The sequence below is a fragment of the Carcharhinus amblyrhynchos genome, chromosome 7 (genome assembly GCF_965287045.1).
Source record: "Carcharhinus amblyrhynchos chromosome 7, sCarAmb.v2.hapA, whole genome shotgun sequence".
NCBI lineage: Eukaryota > Metazoa > Chordata > Chondrichthyes > Carcharhiniformes > Carcharhinidae > Carcharhinus > Carcharhinus amblyrhynchos.
Window position 1 is genome coordinate 87388107 of NC_137330.1, and position 25745 is coordinate 87413851.

Consider the following 25745-nt stretch of genomic DNA (forward strand, 5'->3'; position numbering starts at 1 on the left):
GTCATTGTGTGAATACTTCCTCCTGTGGAATTTTTTGTATCACCTCTATTGTTGTTTATACTTAAATTAACCGTATTTTCCATATTAGAACAATTGTCTAAACTGAGTGAAATTTTATGCTCTGAATGTTACTGCTTATACCAAGCGATTAAGTTTTAATCTTGGGTATTTGATACACATTAAATATATGATCACTTAAATAATAATCCAGAAACTAGTGTACATTATTTTTAAATATTTGTCCTCCCCAAAGAACACTAAATTTGGGCAGCAGATATTCCTTGTATCAGCAAGGTATTGAAAGCAATCTATTTAATTCCTTGATGTTACTGCTTGCAACTTCTGTCAAATATTGTTTCATGCTGAATGATAAAAGCATTTACCAGATTACTGTATTTTTGCATTTAAATTAGCAGTTGTCTCGTTGATGACAGTTTTGGAAAATCCAATTCTGTATTTCTGTGGATTAGAATAGGAGGCCCCAACAGTCACTTCAAAACTAATTTAAGACCAAAGTTAAAGGATTTATCTTGGGATACAAATACTTCAGTCTAACTTAAATTGTTGTCACGAAATGATGTTTGATCTTATAGCACTGATCCTATTTGTGTCAACAAAGGAAGTTGTATTTTATCTTCTGTAAAAACAAAACTTAAATAATCAGTTGGCTTTTATGACAATCTGACAACTTCACGGTCACTTTTTATTGATACCAACTCTTCATTTCCAAATTTTGTTAAAAAACTGCATTCTAATTCTCAAACTGTTGTGATGGGGACTAAACTCATCTTCTTTAGATTATTAATTCAGGCCCTGAATTACTTCCAGCTCCTCAGTCTCTGATTTGTCACTTTCCTTCTGACATCCAGCCCTAGATGAGCAGAAATTTCTTCCAATTATTGGGAAGATCAAATCCATTCATTTTGATCCCTGTCATAATCTCCATTCCCTGGCCACTTATTTCATTCCTTCTCCCTGACAGCTATTAGATGCCGACTGAAACTGTTTTTAAGCTTTTTGACACATTTGACATTGAGATGAGCTTCCAATCATATTTTTTTCTCCATCACCAATATTGCTTATTTCCACTTCTGTAGCATCATCCATACCCACCCTGACTCACCTCTCTGCTACTGAAAACATCATCCATTTCTTTGTTACCTAAAGAGGGTGTTCACTGATGATTGCACAATGACCAGCACTATTTTGCAACTCCTCAGATACTGAAGCAATCCATGACTATTTACAACAAGACCTGGACAACATTCAAGTTTGGGCTTATAAGTATCAAGTTACATTTTCACCACATGAGTGCCAGACAATGGCCATCTCAAACAAGAGAGAATTCACTCTTCTCCATTTGACATTCAATGGCATTGGCATTGATGAATCTCCCACTATCAACAGAAATTGAACTGGACCAACGTATTAATACTTTGGCTGCAAGAACAGGTCAGAGACTGGGAATTCTGCGGCCAGTAACTTACGTTCTGTCTCCCCAAAACCTGTCCACAAGTAAGGAGTGTGATGGAATATTCTCCACTCCAGTGGATGAGTACAGGTCCAACAACACTCAAAAGTTCAACACCATCCAGCGTGAAGCTGCCTGCTGAGTGGCACCCCATCCACCACTTTAAACATACACTCCCTCCACACTGAAGCACAGTGGTAGCAGTGTGTACTGTCAATAAGATGCACTGCAGCAACTCACCAAGGCTCCTTCAACAGCACCTTTGAAACCCATGGCTTCTCCCACCTAGCCAAACTGTTGCATGGAAATACCATTACTTCCAAGTTTCTCTCCAAGCCACACATCATCCTGAGTTGGAACCATATCACCTTTCCTTCACTATTGATGGGTCAAAATCCTAGAACTCCCAAACAGTACTGGCGGTGTACCTACATCAAATGACTATAATAGTTTGGGAATGCAGCTCGCCAATATTTTCTCAAGGACAGTTAGGAATGGCAATAAATGCCTGATGAGTTAGCAAAGCACAAGGCAGGAAAGAATACAAAAATACCAGCAAATTGTTTAGTAACAGGCAAAACCTCAAGATTTGTACCATTGACATTCATTAGCATTACCATTACGTAATTCCCCCACTGTCAACATTCTGGGAACTACCATTGACCAGAAACTGAACTGGATTAGCCCATATAAAAATTGTGACTATCGGAGCAGGTCAAAGGCTAGGAATCCTATGGTGAGTAACTCATCTCCTGACTCCCTGTGGCATGAATCCCGAGTGTAGTGGAATACTTTCCACTTGTTTGGATGAATGCAACTGTAATAAGAAGCTTGACACCATTCAAGACAAAGCAGCCTGCTTGATTGCTATTCAAACATTCAATCCCTCCACCACCGACCAACAGTGACAGCTGTGCGTATCATTGACATAATGCACTGCAGGAATTCACCAAAGTTCCTTAGGCAAGCACCTTCCAAACTCACTACCATCTAGAAGGATAAGAACAGCAGATACTTGGGATTACCATTCATCTGATTGACTTGGAAATATATCGCTGTTTCTTCACGATCAATGAGTCAAATCCTGGAACTACCTCTCTACCAGCATTGTGGGGGCACCTATACCTCAGGAACTGTCAGGGTTCAAGAAGGCAGCTCATCACCACCTTCTCAAAGGCAACTAGGGATCGACAGTAAATGCTGATCTAGCCAGTGATGCCTGCACCCCATAAAATGATTTAAAAAATGACTTTGAGGACGATCCAATGCAGGTGAAGAGTTCTATTGCTGTGTGAACTGCATTCCCAGCATGGAACGTTTTTTGATTTTGATTCAGCCCGCATGGGGGATTTGATGTTCAGTGATAGACGAAGAGCATACATGAAGTCACAGACTTGAATTTTCATGGGGACAGGTGTTGACTTGGAATTAAGGGGCCATTGTGGTTGAATGGAAGGGCATAAGTTGGCATGGGGGGGGTGAAAGGGGGCCATGGGAGATCGAAAGGGGCATGAGTGAAGCGTTGGAAATGAGGGGATGCAAAGGGTGAAAGAGAGAGAGGGCTATTTTTGATTTTAATGCATTTTTCACACCTGGGATACCCCAGAATACCAAGAAATGCCTTTTATTACAGTCCTGCTCTGCATCTGACAGTCACTGTAGGCTGCTTCTTCACTGTTTCCAAAGATGATGGGTTGATTCCCATTGACAACTGGAATCTGAATATCCAGGCTGCCTTCTGAGTGGGGTTTGCGGAGTGAGGAATTTTCCCAATTCTGTGGCACTGATTGAGGGGGGAAAATATGACCCGTAATGTTTGGTTTCATGAAAAACTTTGGACTGAAATTTGAAAATTACATTGAAAACTGTTATTTTAGAAATGCTTAATGTACTTGAATCAGATCTCATTTTGCTATTTGAAGAGTTAGTGAATTTAAATAAGTGTCTTTTGAAGCATCAAAGGGGAATTTGACATGTGCATGATTCATACAGTAACATAGTTCACAGTATTTCCAAATTCAGATACATTTTAAAAATGCAGCAGATTTCAGAATTGCAATGTTCAAAGTTGTAATGCATTGCAAAGTTCATGCTAAGGAACTTGAATGCAGGTCTTTATTATGTGAATTAATAATTTTACAGAAAACTAGAGCATCGCAATGACTTTTTGCTGGTCCTTTTAAGCAATGCAGACCTTGCAGCCATCTTTCTGTCTTGAGTATGATTTTGAATTCTTGGCAAATGATCTCCCAGTTTTGGTATACTGGCATCAATGCACTGCTGTTGTGAAGATGACAGCGCAGAGTCAATTTAACACCTTTCCATTCAGCATTGCTTGTGTACTGAACTGGATGGAATGGAAGTAATTCATATTTTGTGGCTTTGGCTTTAATCATAGGGTGTTTTCAGCACAGAACGGGGCCAATCAGCACATCATGTCTGGGCTACCTGTCAGAAAAAAAAATCTTGTGCCTCTTCCTGCCCTCATCTTTGTAACCTTGTGCATTCTTTCTTTACAGATAATGATCTAATTCCCTGTTAAATGTCTTTATTGAAGATGCCTTCATCACACTCTCAGGCTGTGCATTCCAGATCCCAACCACTTGCCATGTGAAGAAGTTTTTCCTCATATCTTCATTGCCTCTTTTGCCAGTCCCCTTAAATTGGTGCCCTTTTGTACTTGACCCATCCACCTTAGGGAACAATTTTTCCCTAAGGTTCCCCCTGATCCCTCATGATTTTGTCTTCCTATATAAGAGGTCCTCTCAACCTTCTCTTCTCCAAGGAAGGTAATGTCAACCTCTCCCATCTATTTAAACAACTCATCCTTGGAACCATTCCCATTAACCTTCTCTGTAATCTACCTTGACATCTTAAATTGTGATGAGCACAACTGGGCCCAGTATTGTAGTTGACATTGAATGAGTGTTTTGTATAGGCTTTGCTGTTGTATTCATTTTATAAATAGCTAATTTTATGATTCATCTGTTTCAAGAATATAACTGTTAGTTTGGAGATTGAAATTTTTAAATGCAAGCTAAATGAAAACACTCTGTTTGAGAAGCTTGTTAATGAACTTGGAGTAATTGGAAATCAAAGGATGGCCTATGTTTATTTAATAAGTGGAAAAACATTCAACAGTGATGACCCCTTTCTGAATTACTTGATGGAGGGGGAATGCCTCAAAAAGAGATTGAAATTATATATATGTTTTCCTAGAACAAAGGGAAGGTTTTGGAGTTGGAGATAGAAATTGAAACTAACTAACTATCTGGGACATTCCAGGTATACCACTTTGTCACAAGGAGGTTCTTTTTAGTTTAACTGTGTGATTTCTCACAGAAAAAAAGTCACTTGAAGCCAGAGAACAAATTGAAGACTGCATAGAGAAAATCTGCAAGGGAGTATTATCAGCAGCAAAGGAATATCTGAAACTAATGTTATGGTTCAAGTGAGAAACTCCAAAGTGGTTTACGGAGGCCGCCTGGATCATAAGTTTTGCATCCTCAATTTGGCTAGGATAAAGCATGATATGTTTCACTTCAGGTATGATTCAAATGACCCACTATGGAGCTTTTATCAAAATTTAATTGAGAATATAGTTAATATATACATATATGGAAAGAAAATTAGCAATAACTTCGATCAGTTACAAATAAAAACAAAACAATCACAATAATGTACCACCCTTAATGAGTATGTCTAAGATGTTCCAGTCACCAAAACCTTTCATTGACAAAACCCTTTAAACAAGTTCAACGCAGTAAAGTCTAATACTCACATGATACTGGAATCAAGCTCTTTAGTTTGTAAGTTCTAACAGCTTCTTGACACACCCAGAACAGTTAGAACAGTTTTCCAAAATCCCAGGTAGACTCTGGTCAAGACCAACAGCAGATTTCTACTCCAGGAAGGCAAGATCTTGTTTTCAGATAACCTGCAGAATATTCAAATAAAAACAGGGAGAGTGAGAGAGACTGCTTTTCGGTTTGCTGTCCCTTCTTAAAAAAAAACTAACCTGCTGCTCAGAACTGAAAATGAAAGGGCTTCTGAGCTGCCAAGTTTTCCTCCTAACAATGCAGGGTCATAAAAACTAATCTCAAAATGTCTAAGGCCCCCATTTAAGCCTGTCAACAATGACATCAGATAAGGCTGTGAGCTACAGCGAACATGATTTTTTTTTAGAAAGCTCTTGCAGGTACACTAACATCACACCAAGGATATTTTCTGATTTGGCGTCACTAAACAAGAAAACAGTGAATCCCATGCTTGAGCTGGGTAGTCCACAATTGTGGGGTGTTGAAAGTGCTTTGGAGGGTTGCCTGTTGAGATCTTAGAAGGAGAACTCAGTGTAATCTCATACCTTGGAGAAGTGAAGGAGTATTGAGCAGAATCAGAGTTTATTCCTGATAGCTGGTCTGGTCCCAGGAGAAGTGAAAGAACTTTCAAAGTCCTGTAAAACATAGAGAAACTCTTGGGTGGAATAAAAGTAGAACAAAACGTGCTTTATAATTTTTTTAGCGTAAAGTATGTGTTTACAAAACATAGTATTAAATTAGTAGTAGTCGTTGCTTTTCTTGTAAAGTATCATTTCTTCTTTAAATGTATCTTTTAGTATAATTTTTCAGTTCATAACTAGGAGTACTTTTTTCTTCTTAAACATTGCAGATCTCGACCAAGATCATAACACTGTCTCGATTTAAAAAAGCCTAGGTTGTATTTTTTATCAACTGTTCTCTGAATCTGGCCTGTCACCTTCAATGACTAATGCACATTTACACCCAGGTTCGGTATCAGCTTTATACTCAGCTCCAGTATCCACTTTGGAATTGTGCCTTCTATTTTAGCTCATGTCTCTGCAGTCCTGTCACTAAAATGAATCAATTCGCATTTCTCTGCGTTAAATTTCTGCCATTTGTCATCCCATTCCTCCAACCTGTCTATGTCCTTTGGAAGTTCTACAGTATCCTCCTTGTATGTTGTTATACTGTTCACAGTATTTCCAAATTTTGTATCATATGCAAAGTTTGAATTTGTATACTGTGCACCAAAGTTTGGGTCATCAGGAAGAACAAGCTCCTAACACCAACCCCTGGAGAACGCCACTGTAAGCTTTCCTCCAGTGGAAAAAAAAATTAACCACAATTCTGTTTCTTGTCACTCAGCTAATTTTGTATTCGCATCACCACTTTCCCTTTTATTTTGTGAATTATAACTTTGCTTATAAGGCTGTTGTGAGGCATTTTATCAAATGCACTTTGGAAGTCCGTGTACACATCAGCAGCATCATCGTCATCAATCCTCTCTTTTACTCATCAATAAACTAGTTTGCCCTTAAACCCATGCTGGCTTTCCTTAATTAACCCACGTTTGTCCAAGAGACTAGTAATTTAGTCCCACGTTATTAGCTCTGGAAGCTTCCCCACCAGTGAGGTTAAATTGACTGGCCTGTCGTTGCTGGGCTTATCTTTATACCCCTTTTTTGGACAAGTGTGTAAAATTTGCATTTTGCCAGGCCTCTGGCATCACCCTCCTGTCTAAGGAAGACTGAAAAATTATAGCCAATGTCTCAATAATTTCCACTTTCACTTCCCTCAGTATCTTTGCATTCATCTCACCCAGTCCTGGTACCTTACCAATTTGCAAGTACAGTCAGCCTATTCAGTCCACCTCTTGATCAATTTAAAACTCTTCCAAGTGTCTGGATGACCTTGGTCTCTTTCACCATGATCATGTAGCAGCATATTCTTAGGTAAAATGGATACAGGGTATTCAGTTAGTACTTTAGCTATGCCCACTCGCTCCACGTAAATTTCCTTTTGATCTCTAATTGGTCCGACTCCTTTTAGCACTCTTTTACTATCTATATGCCTCTAAGTGATTAGCACTGCTGCCCTACCTAGGTTCGATTCTGGCCTTGGGTAATTGACCATATGGAATTTGCATATTTTCCCCATGCCTTCATGGGTTTCCTTCGAGTGCTTCGGTTTCCTCCAAAGGTCCAAAGATGTCCAGTTAAATTGATTGACCATCCTAAATTTCTCCTTACTGTCTCAAGATGTTGGGGGGATTAGTGGGGTAAATACATGGGGTTACAGGGATAGAGTCTGGGTGGGATGCTCCGTCGGAGAATTGGTGTTGACTCAATGGACCAAATGGCCTGCTTCTGCAGTGTAGGGTTTCTACGATGTCTAGAATACTTCTACATTTCCTTTTCTGGAGATGGGCCTGGGTGGGATTGTTGTTGGTGCAGACATGATGGGCCAAATGGCCACCTTTTGCACTAAGGTTTCTATGATTTTATGTTAGCTGACAGCCTCTTAGTCTGTTTTTACTATTTGCTTTTTCATTTCCTCTTTGAACTGTTTATATTCTGCCTGGTTCTTGGTTATATTATCCACCTGGCATCAGTCATGAGCACACTTTTCCTTCTTCTTCTTCTGAATCTCTGATTCTAATCGTCCAAGGAGCTCTACATTTGGGATTGTGAATTTTAAACAAAAAGAAAAGATGTGGGGCCAGATTTTACCAATTGGAGGCTAAGGGCCGGATCTGGATGTAAAATGGATCCAAGCCCAGAATCCCTGTTCCAGCGTGCCCATACGCTTTTTGCTGGCTCTGGTCCAGTCTGCGCTGTGGGCAGGGCTTAGCACTGCCAGAATGATTGGAGCTCTGAACTGTGCATGAGCAGTTTGAAAAAAAATCTGAAACAGCGCGCCCGGGTGTGAAAGACAAAACAGAGAGGTGGGGTGGGGTGCGGGGGAGGATGAGCCGCGATCAGACCCCCCAGGAGACAGCACCCCCCCCCCCCCCCCGGCCCCGAGCAGACCTTTCCCCCAGCAGAGCACATCCCCAACCTACCTCGATTGCTGCTCTCCCCCCACCATCCTTCTCCCAAGTCCGCTGTCCAACGAGTGCAGTAAGAAGTCTCACAACACCAGGTTAAAAACCAACAGGACTTTAACTTGGTGTTGTGAGACTTCATACTGTGTTTACCCCAGTCCAATGCCGGCATCTCTGCATCAACGAGTGCAGGTCAGAAGGATGGTGGAGGGACAGCGGCAATTGAGGTAGGTTAGGGGTGTGCTCTGCCGAGGGCCCCTGCCTCCCGGGGGGTTCGGATTGCGGGGAGGGGGGACGCGCGGGTCTGCTGGGGTGGTTAGCGGAGGTTCTGCGAAGGATGTTCGTGCAGGATGGGCTTCGGAGGTTCGCCTGCAGAATAGGAATCCGCTTTGGATTTTTATTCTGCAGGTTGATAACAGCGTGGATCCGGAATGGATTTGAAGACAGTAAAGTGGGGTTTCATGGCCCAATTCGGGCGCGGACGGATCTGTGCCCAAATCGGGTGTTGCTAAAGGTGCGATCTGCTTGGTTTCACGTGCAGATCGCGTTGCGAATTTAATGGGCCTGTGGTTTGCACATGTAGATTCAAACCAACAACAACAGATTTATTCAAGGAGCTTTGTCTGTACAGCGAGATACTGATACTAAATAGCAGCCTGTGTAACAGCCTAATGACATCACCATCAAATAATGTGATAAGCTCTTAAAGCAATCATACAACCAGTTAAATATATAACATTTAAATTATATAGACTTTGTTGACACACCAGTGTCATTGGTAGTAAACAGTAATTTTTCAGAATTGTTCGCACAATTTTTGGTAGGATTTGTAGGGTTCTTTTGTCAACTATACTTGCCTGCTTTGTTTTCAGAAGGCATTTGACAAGGTACCTCACAAGAGGTTATTGCAGAAGGTAAGGGGGCATGGAGTTGGGGGTAGGGTGTTAGTGTGGATAGAGGATTGGTTGTCAAATAGGAGGCAGAGAGTGGGGGTTAATGGATGCTATTCAGATTGGCGGTTGGTGACTAGTGGAGTGCCCCAGGGGTCGGTGCTGGGGCCTCAGCTATTTACCATTTATATAGATGATCTGGAGGAGGGAACCGAGTGTATGGTGTCGAAATTTGCTGATGACACCAAGATTGGTGGAACGGCAAATTGTGTGGAGCGTGTGGAGAGTCTGCAGAAGGATCTAGATAGGCTGGGCGAATGGGCCAGGAACTGGCAAATGGAATTTAATGTTGGCAAATGCGAGGTGGTCTTATTGAATGGCAGGGCAGGCTCGAAGGGCTAGATGGCCTACTCCTATTTCTTATGTTCTTATGGTCCACTTTGGTAGGAATAATGGTAGGAAGGACTATTACTTACGTGGCGAAAAACTGCAGCAGGCGACGGTGCAGAGGGACCTCGGGGTCCTTGTGCATGAGTCGCAAAAACCCAGCCTGCAGGTGCAGCAGGTGGTCAGGAAGGCTAATGGGATGCTGGCCTTCATAGCGAGGGGGATTGAATATAGAAGTAGGGAGGTCTTGCTGCAGCTGTATAGGGCATTGGTGAGGCCGCAGCTGGAGTACTGTGTGCAGTTTTGGTCGCTGCACTTACGCAAGGATATTTTGGCCTTGGAGGGAGTGCAGAGGAGGTTTACTAGGCTGATGCCGGAGTTGAGGGGGTTGAGCTATGAGGAGAGGCTGAATAAACTAGGCTTGTACTCGTTAGAGTTTAGAAGAATGAGGGGAGATCTCATTGAGACATATAAGATGATGAATGGGATGGATAGGATAGAGGTGGAGAGACTCTTCCCGCTCAGAAAGGACAGTAGGACTAGGGGGCACAGCCTCAAGATAAAGGGGGGGCGGTTTAGAACGGAGTTGAGGAGGAACTTCTTCACTCAAAGGGTGGTGAATCTCTGGAATTCTTTGCCCGTTGAAGTGGTGGAGGCTGCCTCGCTAAATATTTTAAGATGCGGGTTGATGGGTTTTTGATAACCGAGGGGATTAAGGGTTATGGGGAGAGGGCGGGAATGTGGAACTGAGCCACGACAGATGAGCCATGATCTTATTGAATGGTGGGGCAGGTTCGAAGGGCTAGATGGCCTACTCCTCCTATTTCTTATGTTCTTTGCTACTTTTTGAGGCTCCGATGCTTTTGAATGACAGTGCAACGCCATGACATTAGTGTGATTTTTGACACTTGCTGATTCTATGAAGTGATTTAGTCTCAGTATGTTTTTGCCTTCCCCTTTGGTAGTATCAATTTGCTTTCAAACAAAGCATCTATAAATTTCATGAACCATTTTGAAAGAATAGAGTTCAGTTTTTAATAAACATTGCCAGAATTATTTGGATTAGGTCTTGCTTTCCACCATTTAAAGAGCATCAACTCCAAGTCCCTCTCAGCCATTTCATGCTTGAATGAGCATTCAGTGTTAGTTAAAGTTAATGCTAATTATTAGTGTCACAAGTGGGTTTACATTAACACTGCAATGAAGTTACTGTGAAAATCCAATAGTCGCCACATTCCAGTGCTTGTTCAGTACTCTGAGGGAGAATTTAGCATGGCCAGTGCACCTAACCAGCACATCTTTCAGACTTTGGGAGGAAACTGGAGCGCCCGGAGGAAACCTACGCAGACACGTGGAGAACATGCAGGCTCCACACAGACAGTGACCCAAGCAGGGAATCAAACCCAGTTCCCTGCTGCAATGAGGCAGGAGTGCTAACCACTGTGCTGCCTCCCAGCCTCAATGACTGCAGGGTGAGACTGCCACCCCTTACTCTGGAGGAGGTACCACTGTAGAGATTGGCTGGCAGCTTTCCAGTCCCTGCAGTCCCTGATGGTGTTGCAATGGACAGAAGAAATGAAGAGAACTCCTGAGAATAAGTCTAGCCATGAGAGATACAGGTACATTCAAGAGAGGATGAGGAAGGCCTAGGAGTTGATCGAAGTCTTGGAGGAGAGGCCAGAGGTGGGAGGAAGGTCAGGAGGCCGCTGAACCTTAAAGGTGGGACATTTAACTTCAAGAGGAGGGGCAGTTGCTCAGCTTCTGATGAGCAACATCCCCCCCCCCCCCCCCCCCCCGCCCCCAACAACACCACCACCACCCCACCAGACCTTCTGGTCCAAAATGTAACTGTTGATTTTCTGCCTTTGCCACTGCAATTTCAATCCTCCTGCAAACCTAAAAATTGAGGCTGGCTGGGAAACTACCTTTAAACTGACCAATATTTGGCCATTTAAGGGCCTTAGCAGGGGCAAGGATGGTCATCCCATCAGAGGCCTTGCCTGTCCCAGTAAATTCTCTGTAGTCTTGTAGATGGGAACCAAAAGGGAATCCCATCTCTTCAACTTCACACTCTAAATTGTAGCAATAATGGTGAAAGGGATAAAGGCTACCACAATAGAATAAACATGAGATTCGACTATGCTTCTGTGGAGGATAAACAATTTGGACTAGATGGACTAAATATGGCCTGTTTCTGTGCTATGTAGTTTTGTATACAGTCCCCATCACGTAACAGGGTTTCCTTACTATACAAGGTGGATGGTAAAACCAACAAGGTAAGTAACCAACATTTTTAAAAAAAGGAACTCACAAGTTGGCAGCTCTTGTTGGCCTCTTTTAATTGGTGACCTCACTTAGGCTGAAATCAGGACAGTGTTTTACTTTGATTAAGTATAGAAGAAATAGCCCTTATTGAATGGTCCAAAATAATAACCATCTTAATGCATTTTAAGTGGTGGCTTTGTAATTGATTCCCATGGTAATAGGAAATGGTTAGTATCGTTTGTCCAACGTGAACCACTTAAACGAAGGTGGCATTGGCTTGGAAAGCAGCTATTGCATAATAAAAAAGCTGCAGTTAGCAGAATGTGGGTATGCCACTGCAATACTGTACCACACACTGATGATTATAAAAATAAGTTAATTGTCATTTAGTAACTATTAAATTGTCTAGAAAAACTTGTGGGTTCTATGTATACGGTAGGACTACATCTTTTTAGGAACTGAAATTCTTTTTGAGGAACTAATTAAACAGGTGTAGTGATCAAACAGAAACCCTCTGAATGTTATGTGGTTTGTCCACTCCATCCTTAGCTCCTACCATTACGTAAGGTCTATAATACTATTGCATATGGAACAGATGTTTAAAGTGCATAGTTGAGAGTTGAGTAGCTTGTGAAAGTTTCAGCACGTTTTTCTTGATTTTTCCAAAGGCTATTTTCATCCTGAGATCTTCACTGGTTATTTTGTCCTGCATAAATATATTCTAAACTTTCTGCCAAGCTTTTGAAATTTGCTCCAGGTGCAGAATGGAAATCTTGTTGGAGAGCCAGGCTTGGACCAATGGTGGAAGTTCTGTCTCTGATCATGGATTTGAGGCCAATTCCTGATACTCAGGTTCATAATTGGAGAACGGTTACAATGCAGAAAGAAGCATTTTGGCCTATCATGCCTGTACTGGCTTTCTGCAAGAGCAGCTCAGCTAATCCTGCACCTGTGCCCTTTCCCTGTAGCAGCAGCACGGTGGTACAGTGGTTAGCACTGCTGATTCACAGGGTCAGGGACCCAGCTTTGATTCCTGGCTTGGGTCACTATCTGTTCTGAGTTTGCACGTTCTCCCTCTGTCTGCGTTGGTCTTGTCCAGGTGCTCCGGTTTCCTCCCAGCCTGAAAGACTTGTTGGTTAGGTGCATTGGCCATGTTAAATTCTCTCTGTGTACCTGAATAAGTGCCAGCGTGTGGTGATAGGGGATTTTCACAGTAACTTTATTGCAAAGTAAGCTTACTTGTGACACTAATAAATAAATAAACAATATCCCAGCAATTTTTTTTCTTTTCAGGTAATTATCCAGTTCCCTTTTGATAGCCATGATCAAATCTGCCTTCACCATACTCTCCGACAGCTCTGAACTTGAAGCACGCAGTATAAAAAGGGTTTTTCTTATGTCGCCATTGTTTTTTTCACGAGTCACTTCAAATGGTGACCTCTGGTTCTTGACCCTTCTGCCAGTGGGAACAGTTTCTCCCTACCTGCTCTGTTCAACTCCCTCGTAATAACCTAGGCTGGAATTTCAGTGTTGTCCTGTCGAAGATGCCAATTTTGGATGAGACATTAAATTGAGGTCTTGTCTTGCCTTTTGCTGTGGGCGTAGAACATCATACGCCACGACTCAAAACCAATATTTATTCATCAGCAAACACCACTGAAACATCTATGGTAATTTATTATATTGCTGTTTGTAGAAACTAGATGTGATTAAACTGACTGCATCATTTGCCTATATTACAACAGTGGGTGCACTTCAAAATTTACTTTGTTTATTTAATTGGCCATGAAGTGTTTGGGTTATCTGAGGCTATGAAAGTCATAAGTGCAAGTCCCTCCGCTTTGGAAAAAGGCATTATGCACCTTTTGCTGTGAGGATGATAAATAAGTGGGGATTTTCTCTGATTTCGATATCAGCCACCCTCTTGCATAATTGGTTGAGAGACACATGTTGAAGGGATCAGAATGCGAATGTTAAATTTTCCCCTTAATTTGCTGTTTTTTCTTGCCCTTTACCTGTCTGAGAACAGGTTAAACATATGCAACGGTGACTTTCAAGTTCACTAACAAGTAATCCTGGGAGTGAAACATACAACCATGTCCTGTATCAGTTTAACCTTGCATCAGAGTGTGGTTACATCAGTCGTTAGACTAAATTTGCATTCTCCATCTAGCAGACTCAAAAGTTCAATCATCTGGTTGGAAAATTTGTATTTAAACATTATTCTCACTTGACAGGTTAATTTGTTAATGAACTACAAAGTTCTAGCTATGCAATACCAAAGATACATAAGGGAAGTGTTCTCCTTCATTCAAAATATTAAGTTCTACTTAGAAGATGAGCTGTTTATGAAACATTTTTTAGAAATAGTTTTCTCATAACAAAAATCAAAGAACTTGGATCTCATTGGACCCATAACATTACTGAAAACAAAATCAAAAACAACTCACCTTGGGAAAAAATACTTTCGAAAAAATTTTTTGTCTGATTATGAGGCTGTGTCCTGCTTCCAAGACCAGTTCCCAAGGTAGTTGAAAGGCTCCTGACCAGAAATTGGGTTGGGCCATTTTTCAGTCCCTGGCAACTACCTAAAACAGGTAACGTTTCTTATACATGTAGGTCAAGTTTCTAGGTGTCCAGATCACTGACATCTATCCTGGTCCCTCCATGCTGACACTATAGTTAAGAAAGCCTACCAATGCCTCTACTTTCTCAGGAGGCTAAGAAAATTCGGCATGTCTGATATAACTCGCAACAATTTTTATAGATGCACCATAGAAAGGAGTCTTTCCGGATATGTCACAGCTTGATGTGGCTCCTGCTCTGACCAAGACTACAAGAAACTACAAGGGTTGTGAACGTAGCCCAATCCATCTTGCAAACCAACTTCCCATCCAATGACTCTGTCAACACTTCCCATTGCCTCGGAAAAGTAGCCAGCATAAACAAGGACCAGCACCCCAGATATACTTTCTCTTCCACCTTCTTCCATTGGGAAAAAGATACAAAAGTCTGAAGTCATGTATCAACTGACTTAAGAACAGCTTCTTCCCTGCTGCCATCTGACTTTTGAATGGACATAATTTATATTAAGTTGATCTTTCTCTACACCTTAGCAATGACAGTAACACTACATTTTCCTCCCTCTCCTTATCCCCGGTGTACACTATGAATGGTATGCTTTGTCCGTAAGAAACAATACTTCTCACTGTATCCCAAAACGTGACAATAAATAAAATCAAAAAATAAGGGGCCTAATGGCTATTTTTGATCCCCTTATCAAAAGTTAGTTGGAGATGACTGAGGAAGGTTTCACGTTTGTGTTCATGGTTCTTCAAAGGCTGCCACAGCCTAAGAATTACCACCAACAAAATGTTAATTTTGTTTAAAAAGCGGAAGATTTTACAAAATGTTATTGTGTAGTCAGGAAGAGCAGATGTGCTTTCTCAATTTTGTGTTAGTAGCAACCCTAAATTGTAAAGCCTTTGTTAAATATAACTCTTAGGTTATAATTCTAATTAAATGGGCTTTTAATTAATTCTTCTACTTAAGATTGTAACTGCTAACCATTGACTTGAAAATTTGAAGTAAGCAACACTGTCACTAATACCAGTATAGTTAGAATTGCAAAATGGTTTCCTAGTGGGGTCATGGTGTTTTTTTTTGCTTAAGACAGCTTTTGTTTAATTTTAAATTTACAAAACGTTTGACTGATATGTGCTCCAATCTGTAATGTTGACAGTAAACAGTTTGTCTGTTTTGTTCTTTGAGTGGGCCGGCAGTTTTGTACTCTTAGTGGAATTGGTTGTGTATTTTGTTAAAAATCCAAGCTGAAGGGTCATTGTAGGACACCTCTCAGTTTGAGAATGAAAGTTGATGAAATAAAGTAGAAAACTATGCTTAGTAATGCCAATATTCCGTTTTAAAACCCGAGCGTTATAAGAATGATAGACAGTGGGAGGTAAAGAAATGCACAGTTTCTGGAAAAGAGTGAGGTAAAGAGGTAGATTTAATAATGTTTATTTATTTCAGTGTGATGACTACTTACCTGGCAGGGGTGAAACCATGATCATGCAGATGGTTCGCCAAGCTGGGGAGAGTCAATGATCAGAGTAGCCAAATTACTTTACAGCAGCAACTTACCTTTGTGTAGTGCCTTTCACGTACCAAAATTTTCAATGGAAGATATATTGAAGCATTGACCGTTTGAGGTCAAAGGACATAGTGAATAGATAAAGGACTAGGAATGAACCGTACAAAATTAAGATGGCAGCTTTGATTAAACTTTACAAAATTAAGAAATTGATAACTATAAGAAAAATATTTCTATTGCTTTGTTTAAGAGCAAGGAGACTCTGAAGAATTTTGCAGTAGGAATAACGGTGATGATAAGCCATCCAGTTACTAAAGGGTGATTTGGAAAGTGACTTCTGGCCACTCCATAATTAGGAAGTCGCTGTCCAAAAGACCCTGCTTTCCAGAATTTTCCTCTAACAACATCTTGCTGAGAATTGCAGCATACTTAGAAGGATATAAATTTGTGGTACTTTTGTGATTGTGTTCACTCAACACACCAAAGTTAGGACTTGTCCATTCACATGCAAGTGAATTTTTTATGATTTAGCAAGTCTTAATTACTGTCAAACAAAATTCTAACGGTGAGCTACATTTCTTCAGATTTCAGTAAAATTTGATGCCGTGCTAGCAGCACTGTCCCTGGTGCCTGATGCTCTGCTGTAATCTTGTAGCACAAAGGATCTTTTGCTTTTGAACACAGAAACAATGCTGTAAATCAATATCAGGTGTGGAAGGAGGTCAGGCAGCCTGCTCACCCATGGGTTAATTAAGGCCACTTAGATGGTAAATTGAAAGCCACTTAAGGGCTTCCTCCTGCTACAATGGTTTAACCTACAGTGGGAGAAGCTGACATTTGATCACCTGGTAGAACCTGTAGAGTCTTGGTGCTGGGCTTGGATTGGGTTTCCTCCTTATGGGCATCCCTTATCAGGGTTGGACAATGAGTGGAGAGCATTGTTGAAATGAGAAAGAAAGTGGGAGAAAGTCTTGAGGAAATCCTGACTTGGGAAGAAAAAGTGATGAGTCTGTCAACTCCAATGCAGTTAGAGGGACTTGAAACTGTGTAGTCATGAACATAGTTTTGTGGTACACAATAATAACTACTGTTGGTACCCTCAGTGATGCACCATTTAAAAGATTTAGGAGAGATTCAGGGTAGTGATGTGATTTGTAGAAATCTTCAAATGCAGAACTCTGGAGTTGTGGTAAAAACTTTTTGAAGACTCCCTAAGGCTTTGCTACCGATATGGAGCACCAGAATTTAAATTCTATAGTGTGAAAGATGGAACTGGATTGTAGATTTGTACAGAGGGAGAAATGAAACATTGGTTAAGAGAGCCCCACAGTGAGAAATCAGATACAACATTGAGAGTTACAATTGGCGATGAGGAAAATATATGGAAAATAGCTAATTATTAGAACCAGTGAAGGATGTTGATTATTGAGTTTTTAAAGGTCAGTGAAGTAGTAAAGGCATTACAGCAGGATGGATTTCTGGAGAGATTGTACAGATATTTCACACGCAGAATCTTCATTTTGCCAGGAATGATAATTTCTGAAGTGTAGTTAGTTAATCAGTTTTGCTTGAAAAATGTTGACATACCAGGCATATATTTTCCCATGTTTTCTAATTTTTAGAAGAATTTCACAGAATGTCACTGGCCCTAATTGCCCCTGAGAATATAGTGTTGCGCTGTCGTCGTTTTTTGAATTCATTTTACTGGACGTGAGTGTCGCTGGCTGAGCCAGCATTTATTGCCTGTCCCTAACTGTGATCCATTTTAGAGGGCATTTGAGAGACACTTGCATTGCAGTGTTAGGTAGCTCAGTTGGCTGGTTTGTGATGCAGAGCAACGCCAACAGCGCAGGTTCAATTCATATAGGTTATTCATGTCTTATCAACCTTGTCCCTCGCCTGAGGTATGGCGATCCTCAGAATAAAATCACCATCATTCAGCTGGAGAGCTGCCTGTGGTGATCTGGGACTATGCTGACATCATATTACCTTTGCCTTACATTGTTGTGGATCTGGAGTTGCATGTAGGCCAGACCGGTTAAAGATGCAGAAAGGACAATAGTAAAATGGATGGGGTTTTATGATTATCAAGAATGGTTTCATGCTCATCATTAGATTTTTATTTCCAGATTTTTAAAAATTTCAAATCCCACCTTCTGCCAAATTGGGTTTTGAGCCCAGGTCCCCAGATCTTGCTCTGGGTCACTGGGATACGAGTCCAGTGACAATGCTCCTGTGCCTCTGCCTTGCCTGTAGTGCTGTTGGAATAGGTTCTCAGTGTTTTAATCCCGAGGCAGTGAAGGAATGCTGATATAAAGTCCCAGTCAGGATAAGAATGTGACTTGGAGTGGAGGTGGTGGCATTGTCATATTTGCTGCTTTTGTTCTCCTAAGTGGTAAAAGCCAGAGGTTTGGAAGGTGCTGTTGGAAGAGGCTTGGCAAGTTGCAGTGCATCTTGCAGATGATATACACTGCTGCATATGTGCATGGGTGGTGGAGAGTGTGAATGTTTAAGTTTGTGGATGGGGTGCCAATCAAGTGGCTTTTTTGTCATGGATAGTGTTGAGCTTGTGCATTGTTGGAGCTGCACTCATTCAAGTATGTGTAGGGTATTCTGTTACATTCTTGACTTACGCTTTGTAGATGATGGACAGGCAACTTCTGACCTGCTGTTTAGCCATGATGTGGAGATGCTGGCATTGGACTGGGGCAAGCACAGTAAGAAGAATCAAAACATCAGGTTAAAGTCCAACAGGTTTATTTGGTAGCACAAGCCACAAGCTTTTGGAGCACCGCACAACGGCACAACCTCAAACAGACGATTGTCTGCAGCAAAGTACCCAGCCTTCAGAACAGTGACCACGACACCACACAACCCTGCCGCAGCAACCTCTGCAAGATGTGCCAGATTATTGACACGGATGCTATCATCTCAAGTGAGAACACCATCCACCAGGTACACAGTACATACTTTGCAACTCGGCCAACGTTGTCTACCTGATACGCTGCAGGAAAGGATGTCCCAAGGCATGGTACATTAGCAGATGCTACGACAATGGATGAATGAGCACCACTTGACAATCACCAGGCAGGAGTGTTCTCTTCCTGTTGGGGAACATGTCAGCAGTCATGGGCATTTGGCCTCTGATCTTGGGTAAGCGTTCTCCAAGGCGGCCATCACAACACATGACCCAGAATCGCTGAGCAGAAACTGATAGCCAAGTTCCACACACGAGGATGGCCTCAACCGTGATCTTGGTTCATGTCACACTATCTGTAATGACTTGCCTGGGCTTGCAAAATCTCACTAACTGTCCTGGCTGGAGACGATACACATCTTTTTAATCTGTGCTTAACCCTCTCTCCACTCACATTGTCTGGATCGTTGAGACTTGATTACCTGTAAAGACTCTCATTCCAACCATTATCTTGTATATTGAGATTGTGTCTTTATATGTCCTGTTTGTGAACACTAGTCCCACTCCCCTGAAGAAGGGGCAGTACTCCGAAAGCTTGCGGCTTGTGCTACCAAATAAACCTGTTGGACTTTAACCTGGTGTTGTGAGACTTCTTACTCTGCTGTTTAGCTACAGTATTCTCTATGGTTGGCCAGTCTCTGACAAATGTTGATACCCAAAATGTTGAGACTGAGGGATTCAGCGGTGGTAATGCCATGTCAAGAGGAGATGATTAGATTTTCTCTTGCAGGAGGTGGTCATTGCCTGGCAGTTGAGTGATGTGAATATTACTTGCCACTTATCAACTGAAGTACATTGGCAATCGTGTTAAATTGTAGGATGTATTTGCATATTTGTCAACATTTTAATGGGCCAACCGTTATGTGACATACTGCAGCATATCAGTGGCCTTGATGATGTTTTCAAGCATAATGGCTCTGTAGAAAGTTCCACCCAGTTACGGAATAGCAAGTTAGCTGTGCTGGAATTTTCACCTACTAAAGGGGCAGGTTCCTAAAGTTAATAATCAACTCTGACCCCAGATGTTCAATTTGCTGCTCTACAAATCTACACTTACTCACATTTCTCTTCAAAAGTAGCATCCCTGTTATCACTGTGATGAAACTGAGGAGAACAAGAGCAGTGTGAAAACTGGCCTGAGAAGTGAGGGGAGGGGGACAGGTTCTGTACAAAAAAGGGGGCAGGGTTTGCAGAAGAATCTGGCAACCGCCCAGCACATTAGAAAATCCTAATATGACTTGATCATGTTTAAATAATGGATGTGGTATCACCTCATAAGAGTATTTCTCATTTGTTGTTGTCAAGGCTACTGAGTAAAAGTATTTCCAGACCCAATTTATATGACTCCATTTAAATGTTGACTTTTCATTTTTGTTTCACTAATTGCAAACATATTTCATATGAGGCAATTTTATTTAATTTCCAAATGGTAATGAAAATTGCTTCTATTGTACCAAAATGTAAAACTTTATTTGTGAATTTTGCACTGTGGTGATGATTGTATGATGTTTTGTTTTATGCCACCTGTTGTCACCAAAACAGTCTCCCTTCATCTCTGTTGGTTTTGCAAAATACGCTCTGGAATTTTTGTTTTTATTTTATGCCACCTGTTGTCACCAAAACAGCCTCCACCAAATTGTACTTTTTTTTACACCATATAATCCCTGTGGCAATTATTCATGCCGTATTTTCGCAGATGAAGTGACAAAGTAAGAGCAAGTAGACAAAAGATAACTCATTTTTGCCCCACAGACATCAGTTAATAGAAAAAAAATCTTTAAGGAACTACTTCCATTTGTAGCTTGTCAACTGACTTTAAACCAGTTCCATGATTTGCTTGTCAGTGAACTAAATGCGATTTAATATTGGTATGTTTCACAGTTCAGTACTGCATTATTCACTTTCAGTTGGCTTTGTAAGGTATAATAGGCTACGATGTAGCTAGTTGGAAATCCCCTTGGTTATATTTTTGTCTACAAGAAATAACCTTGTTTGTGAACGTATGTTCCCAGTATTTTACTTGGGCATGAGAAGACTGGGAGGGGTCAGTTTAAAGACAAGGTTAAACTACTGTATCTAGCCTAATCTGAAGAATGGAACAATGTACCTTGTGTGTTTTGTGGAAATCATTATGTTTTTAATGACCAAATTCTTGTAAATTGTACATATCAAAGCAAACAAACTTTTTTCTTTCATTGGACCTTTTGGCATCTTAATGGATAGTAACTTATCAGCACTTAATCAGCCCTTCTGTGGAGGTGACCTCTGTTAAAAGAAGAAGAAAGAAGAAGAAATAGCAAGACACCTAGAAAAGAACGCTTTGATCAAGCAGACGCAGCACGGATTCGTGAAGGGGAAGTTGTGTTTAACAAATTTATTGGATTTCTATGAGGATGTGACTAGTGCGGTAGACAGGGGGGAACCAGTGGATGTGGTGTTTTTAGATTTCCAGAAGGTGTTTGATAAGGTGCTTCACAGAAGGTTGCTGCAGAAGGTTAGGGTGCACGGAGTTGGGGGTAAGGTGTTAGTGTGGATTGAGGATTGGTTATCTAACAGGAAGCAGAGTGTTGGAATCAATGGGTGCTTTTCTGGTTGGCAGTTGGTGACTAGTGGAGTGCTGCAGGGATCAGTGCTGGGGCACCAACTGTTTACCATTTATATAGACGATCTGGAGGGGGATGAGTGTAGGGTAACAAAATTTGCTGATGACACGAAGATGAGTGGAAAAGCAAATTGTGTGGAAGGCGCGGAAAGTCTGCAGAGAGATCTGGATAGGCTGAATGAGTGGGCGAGGACCTGGCAGATGGAGTATAATGTTAGCAAATGTGAGGTTATCCACTTTGGTAGAAATAGTAGTAGAAGGGATTATTATTTGAAGGGTGAAAAGCTGCAGCATGCTACAGTGCAGAGGGACCTGAGGGTCCTTGTGCAAGAATTGCAAAAACCCAGTCTGCAGGTGCAGCAGGTGATCAGGAAGGTCAATGGAATGTTAGCCTTTATAGCGAGGGGGATAAAATATAAAAGCAGAGAGGTCTTGTTGCAACTGTACAGGGCACTGGTGAGGCTGCAACTAGAGTACTGTGTGCAGTTTTGGTCGCCACATTTGCGTAAGGATATATTGGCCTTCGAGGGAGTACAGAGAAGGTTCACCAGGCTGATTCCGGAGATGAGGGGGGTTAGCTTATGAAGAGAACATAACATAAGAAATAGGAGCAGGAGTAGGCCATCTAGCCCTTCAAGCCTGCCCCACCATTCAACAAGATCATGGCTGATCTGAAGTGGATCAGTTTCACTAGCCCGCTTTCTCCCCATAACCCTTCCTTTGTCTATCAGAAACCTATCTACCCATGACTTAAATATATTCAGTGAGGTAGCCTCCACCACTTCAATGGGCAGAGAATTCCAGAGATTCGCCACCGTTTGAGTGAAGAAGTTCCTCCTCAACTCCGATCTAATCTGCCCCCCCCCCAGCCCTTATCTTGAGGCTGTGCCCTCTAGTTCTGCTATCCTTTCTAAGCGGGAAGAATCTCTCTACCTCTACCCTATCTAACCCCTTCATTATCTTATATGTCTCTATAAGATCCCACCTCAACCTTCTAAACTGTAATGAGTACAGGGAGATTGAATAGACTGGGTCTGTACTCGTTAAAGTTTAGAAGGCTGAGGGGGGATCTTATAGAGACTTACAAGATAATGAAGGGGCTGGATAGGGTAGAGGTAGAGAGATTCTTCCCGCTTAGAAAGGATAGCAGAACTAGAGGGCACAGCCTCAAAATAAGTGGGGGGGGAGCTTCTTCACTCAAAGGGTGGTGAATCTCTGGAATTCACTGCCCATTGAAGTGGTGGAGGCTACCTCGTTGAATATATTTAAGTCATGGGTAGATAGGTTTCTGATAGACAAGGGAATTAAGGGTTAAGGGGAGAAAGTGGAACTGTTCAACTTCAGATCAGCCATGATCTTATTGAATGGCGGGGCAGGCTTGAAGGGCTAGATGGCCTACTCCTGCTCCTATTTCTTATGTTCTTTATGTTCTTAAAGCAGCATAAAATTGAGGTGAATTATTTACATTACAGCTCATTTCCACTTTTCATTTTCAAATATTTTAAGTTTAATTTCAGACTTACCTAGCTAAAATACAACTTTGAAATCAGACACTGAAAAATGTTGTTGATTTGTTGTATAGCTATGATAAACTTGTCTGATTTACATTTAATGTAAAGTAGGTCGGATAAAAATTTTCACAGCTTTACTCTTCAGTATTACTTCCATATTGGCAATGTACTCAAAAATTGCCTAATTATGTTCATTGAAAGTCATACAGAATTGTGAAATAAGACCTCAGAGGCTGGTGTCCCTTCACCAGATTCCTATTATTTGCAAATTTAAGTCCACTCCCAGGTGTGCTTCAGATACAGTGTCAGAATTCAGGATGTCAGTAGCCCTAATAGTCCCCTATGTATACATACAGGTGAGACTCTCTGATTGCGCAGGGAATCATTATCAATCTTTTTGGCCAACCAAATAAACTAAATCAGATTAATGATGGGACAAATGAAAGTGGGCACTTCCCAAAAGGAGGGGAACTGCCCAACACAAAAGACAAATTGGAAAGGAAATGTAAAACATCAAGTGAAAATGTAATTGAAGGAGTCAATAATGCACCCCACTCCCTGCAGTGCCCAGTGGAAGGCATTATTAGTACCCTTGGACACTGCATGCTGCCCTGACCGCAAATATAGCCACGATAGTGGGGCAGACAGTCGGGTGCAAGCAATCATTACCTCAATCAGGGGCTCAGACTTGAAGAGGCCATCCTCATGGGCCTCGTTGACATCGTTACACCCCTCCCCTGCTCGATCTGAAGAACCTCAACAGTCCACATGTCTCACAGGTCTCTTGTGGCATTTCAGCATTGGATCCAGTTCCTCCAACTAGGTGTCTCACATGGGCAGGACATATCAAACAGGCTTCTTCTGTTTCACTGCATTCCTTGGGAGGCAAAGGAGTAGCCGGGGCTTCATCCACAGTGTCCATTTCAGAATCCAAAGTCCTAACCGTGAGCGATGTAGAGCTGAGGGAGGCCAATCCAGTAGGATGCTCCTTTGTTCTCAGCCTGCTGGGTATAGTTGACTCCTGGGTAACTGTGATTTCAAGGCCCACATCAGATGTTTTTTTCTGGGTGGCCTCACCCACGCTTATTTAGTAGGATACTAGCCCTGTCCTAGAGTCAACTGTTTCTGATAGCCATGCAGGATCCTCGGCATAATCCTTTGCCAGTACGTTTTCACCGGCATTTAATTATCTCTCTTGATTACTGTTGTTATGGCCACTGCATTGGGTTTCTTGTTGCTTTTCCACACACACACACGCCCTCCCCCCAGTGTGGAGCCATCTGCTAATGAGCAATTCTGTGGGTGCTATTCCTGTAGTGGCATGAAGAGTTGTCCTATAATCAAATAACCAACAGGAGAGTTTGGTGTCTGTTGAGATTGTCGACTGTTTTTTGATTGTAAGACAATCCCTCAATGCCGCTATGGGAATAGCACCTGCAGAATTGCTCATGAGCAGCCGACTTCACACTAGATTGAATTTGATCTTCCCGAACCTGGTGCGGGGAGGGAGAGTTTGGGAGCAGAGGTGGGAAAACAGCATGAACCCCACTGCAGAGGCCACAACAACAGCTGCTGGGAGAGACAATTGAATGCCAGTGAAAAAGTACTAGTAAAGAATTACATCATGGGCTTTGTTGAGGTCGTTGCAGATTGCTTTTAGAGTAATTTTGATTAACAGCAAGTATCTTGCAAATATTATTGAGAAGCAATTAAATCAATGAAGATTTTTGTCATACATTTTGTTTTATTTTAATAATGTTAAACTAAGTTGAATATATAGAATGTAACATGACTGTTATGATTTCATGCAGTTGTAATGAAATAGCACCTCCACGTGAGAGCTAGCAGAATTGCATGTACTGAGGCACATGAGTTGGCTTTTTTGAATGTTTTTAAGGCAAAGATAGATAAATTTTTGAACAGTAAAGGAATTAAAGATTATGGTGAGCAAGTGGGTAAGTGGAGCTGAGTCCATGCAAAGATCAGCCATGATCTTATTGAATAGTGGAGCAGGCTTGAGGGGCCAGATGGTCTACTACTGCTCCTAGTTCTTATGTTAAATTTGACAGTGGTTAGCACATTTCTCCAAAATGCAGTAGATATTTTTACAAATGTTTGAAGACAACTTGAACTTTGTGTTAGTAGAGAACTTGAATGTTATGTATCTTTTAAATAGATGATAGACTGATAACACAATGAAAATAAATAGCCAGTTGTGCACAAAGCATTTTCAGCATGATACTTTGTGGTTTACAGCGCTGAGCTTCATTTGTGTGAAGTATGAGAAATGGACAGACAAACAAAGATTCCACCAGCAACCTTTCATAAATGCTCTTGTTAAACCTGACTGCTGAGTTCAAGATTCTAACGGTACACATGTGTTACCTTTGCTCTGAATATAGACCTAATCTTGGATTTTGCAGACGGTAAGCTTCAAGTGTTGCAAGGAACTCTGTGGTATTTAATTTCCCCCACCTGAAGCATATCTTTAACAACTTTGACCACAATCCGAACCTGTGCAGTGGTTGCTGTTGTGGTTCGCAAGGTGTATGATAGGTTATTGTGAACCATCACCATTTAGGTTTAGTTCAGACAGCAGATCCTTCCTGACAAGGTGCATGTAAGAGACCTGACTAATAATTCTGTTTTAATTAAAAACAGTGTTAAACTCTGAATCTTAAACGTGATATCTTTTACAAACACACA

The 25745-nt window shown here is 41.5% G+C and overlaps 1 protein-coding gene across 6 annotated transcripts in view; it reads left to right on the forward strand.

Annotated features, from left to right (window-relative positions):
* The window catches only part of hbs1l (HBS1-like translational GTPase), a 141002-nt gene that overhangs the window by 66181 nt on the left and 49076 nt on the right, over window positions 1–25745 (forward strand). Inside the window, exon 1 of one of the 6 annotated variants that reach the window (XM_080192726.1) lies at window positions 4920–5017. The exons of the other annotated variants lie outside the window; for them this stretch is intronic. Within the exon in view, the coding sequence (XP_080048852.1) occupies window positions 4999–5017 (19 nt within the window). The 5' untranslated portion in view covers window positions 4920–4998. Of the gene's footprint in view, window positions 1–4919; window positions 5018–25745 lie in introns of those variants that run through there. 6 annotated transcript variants of the gene reach the window in all.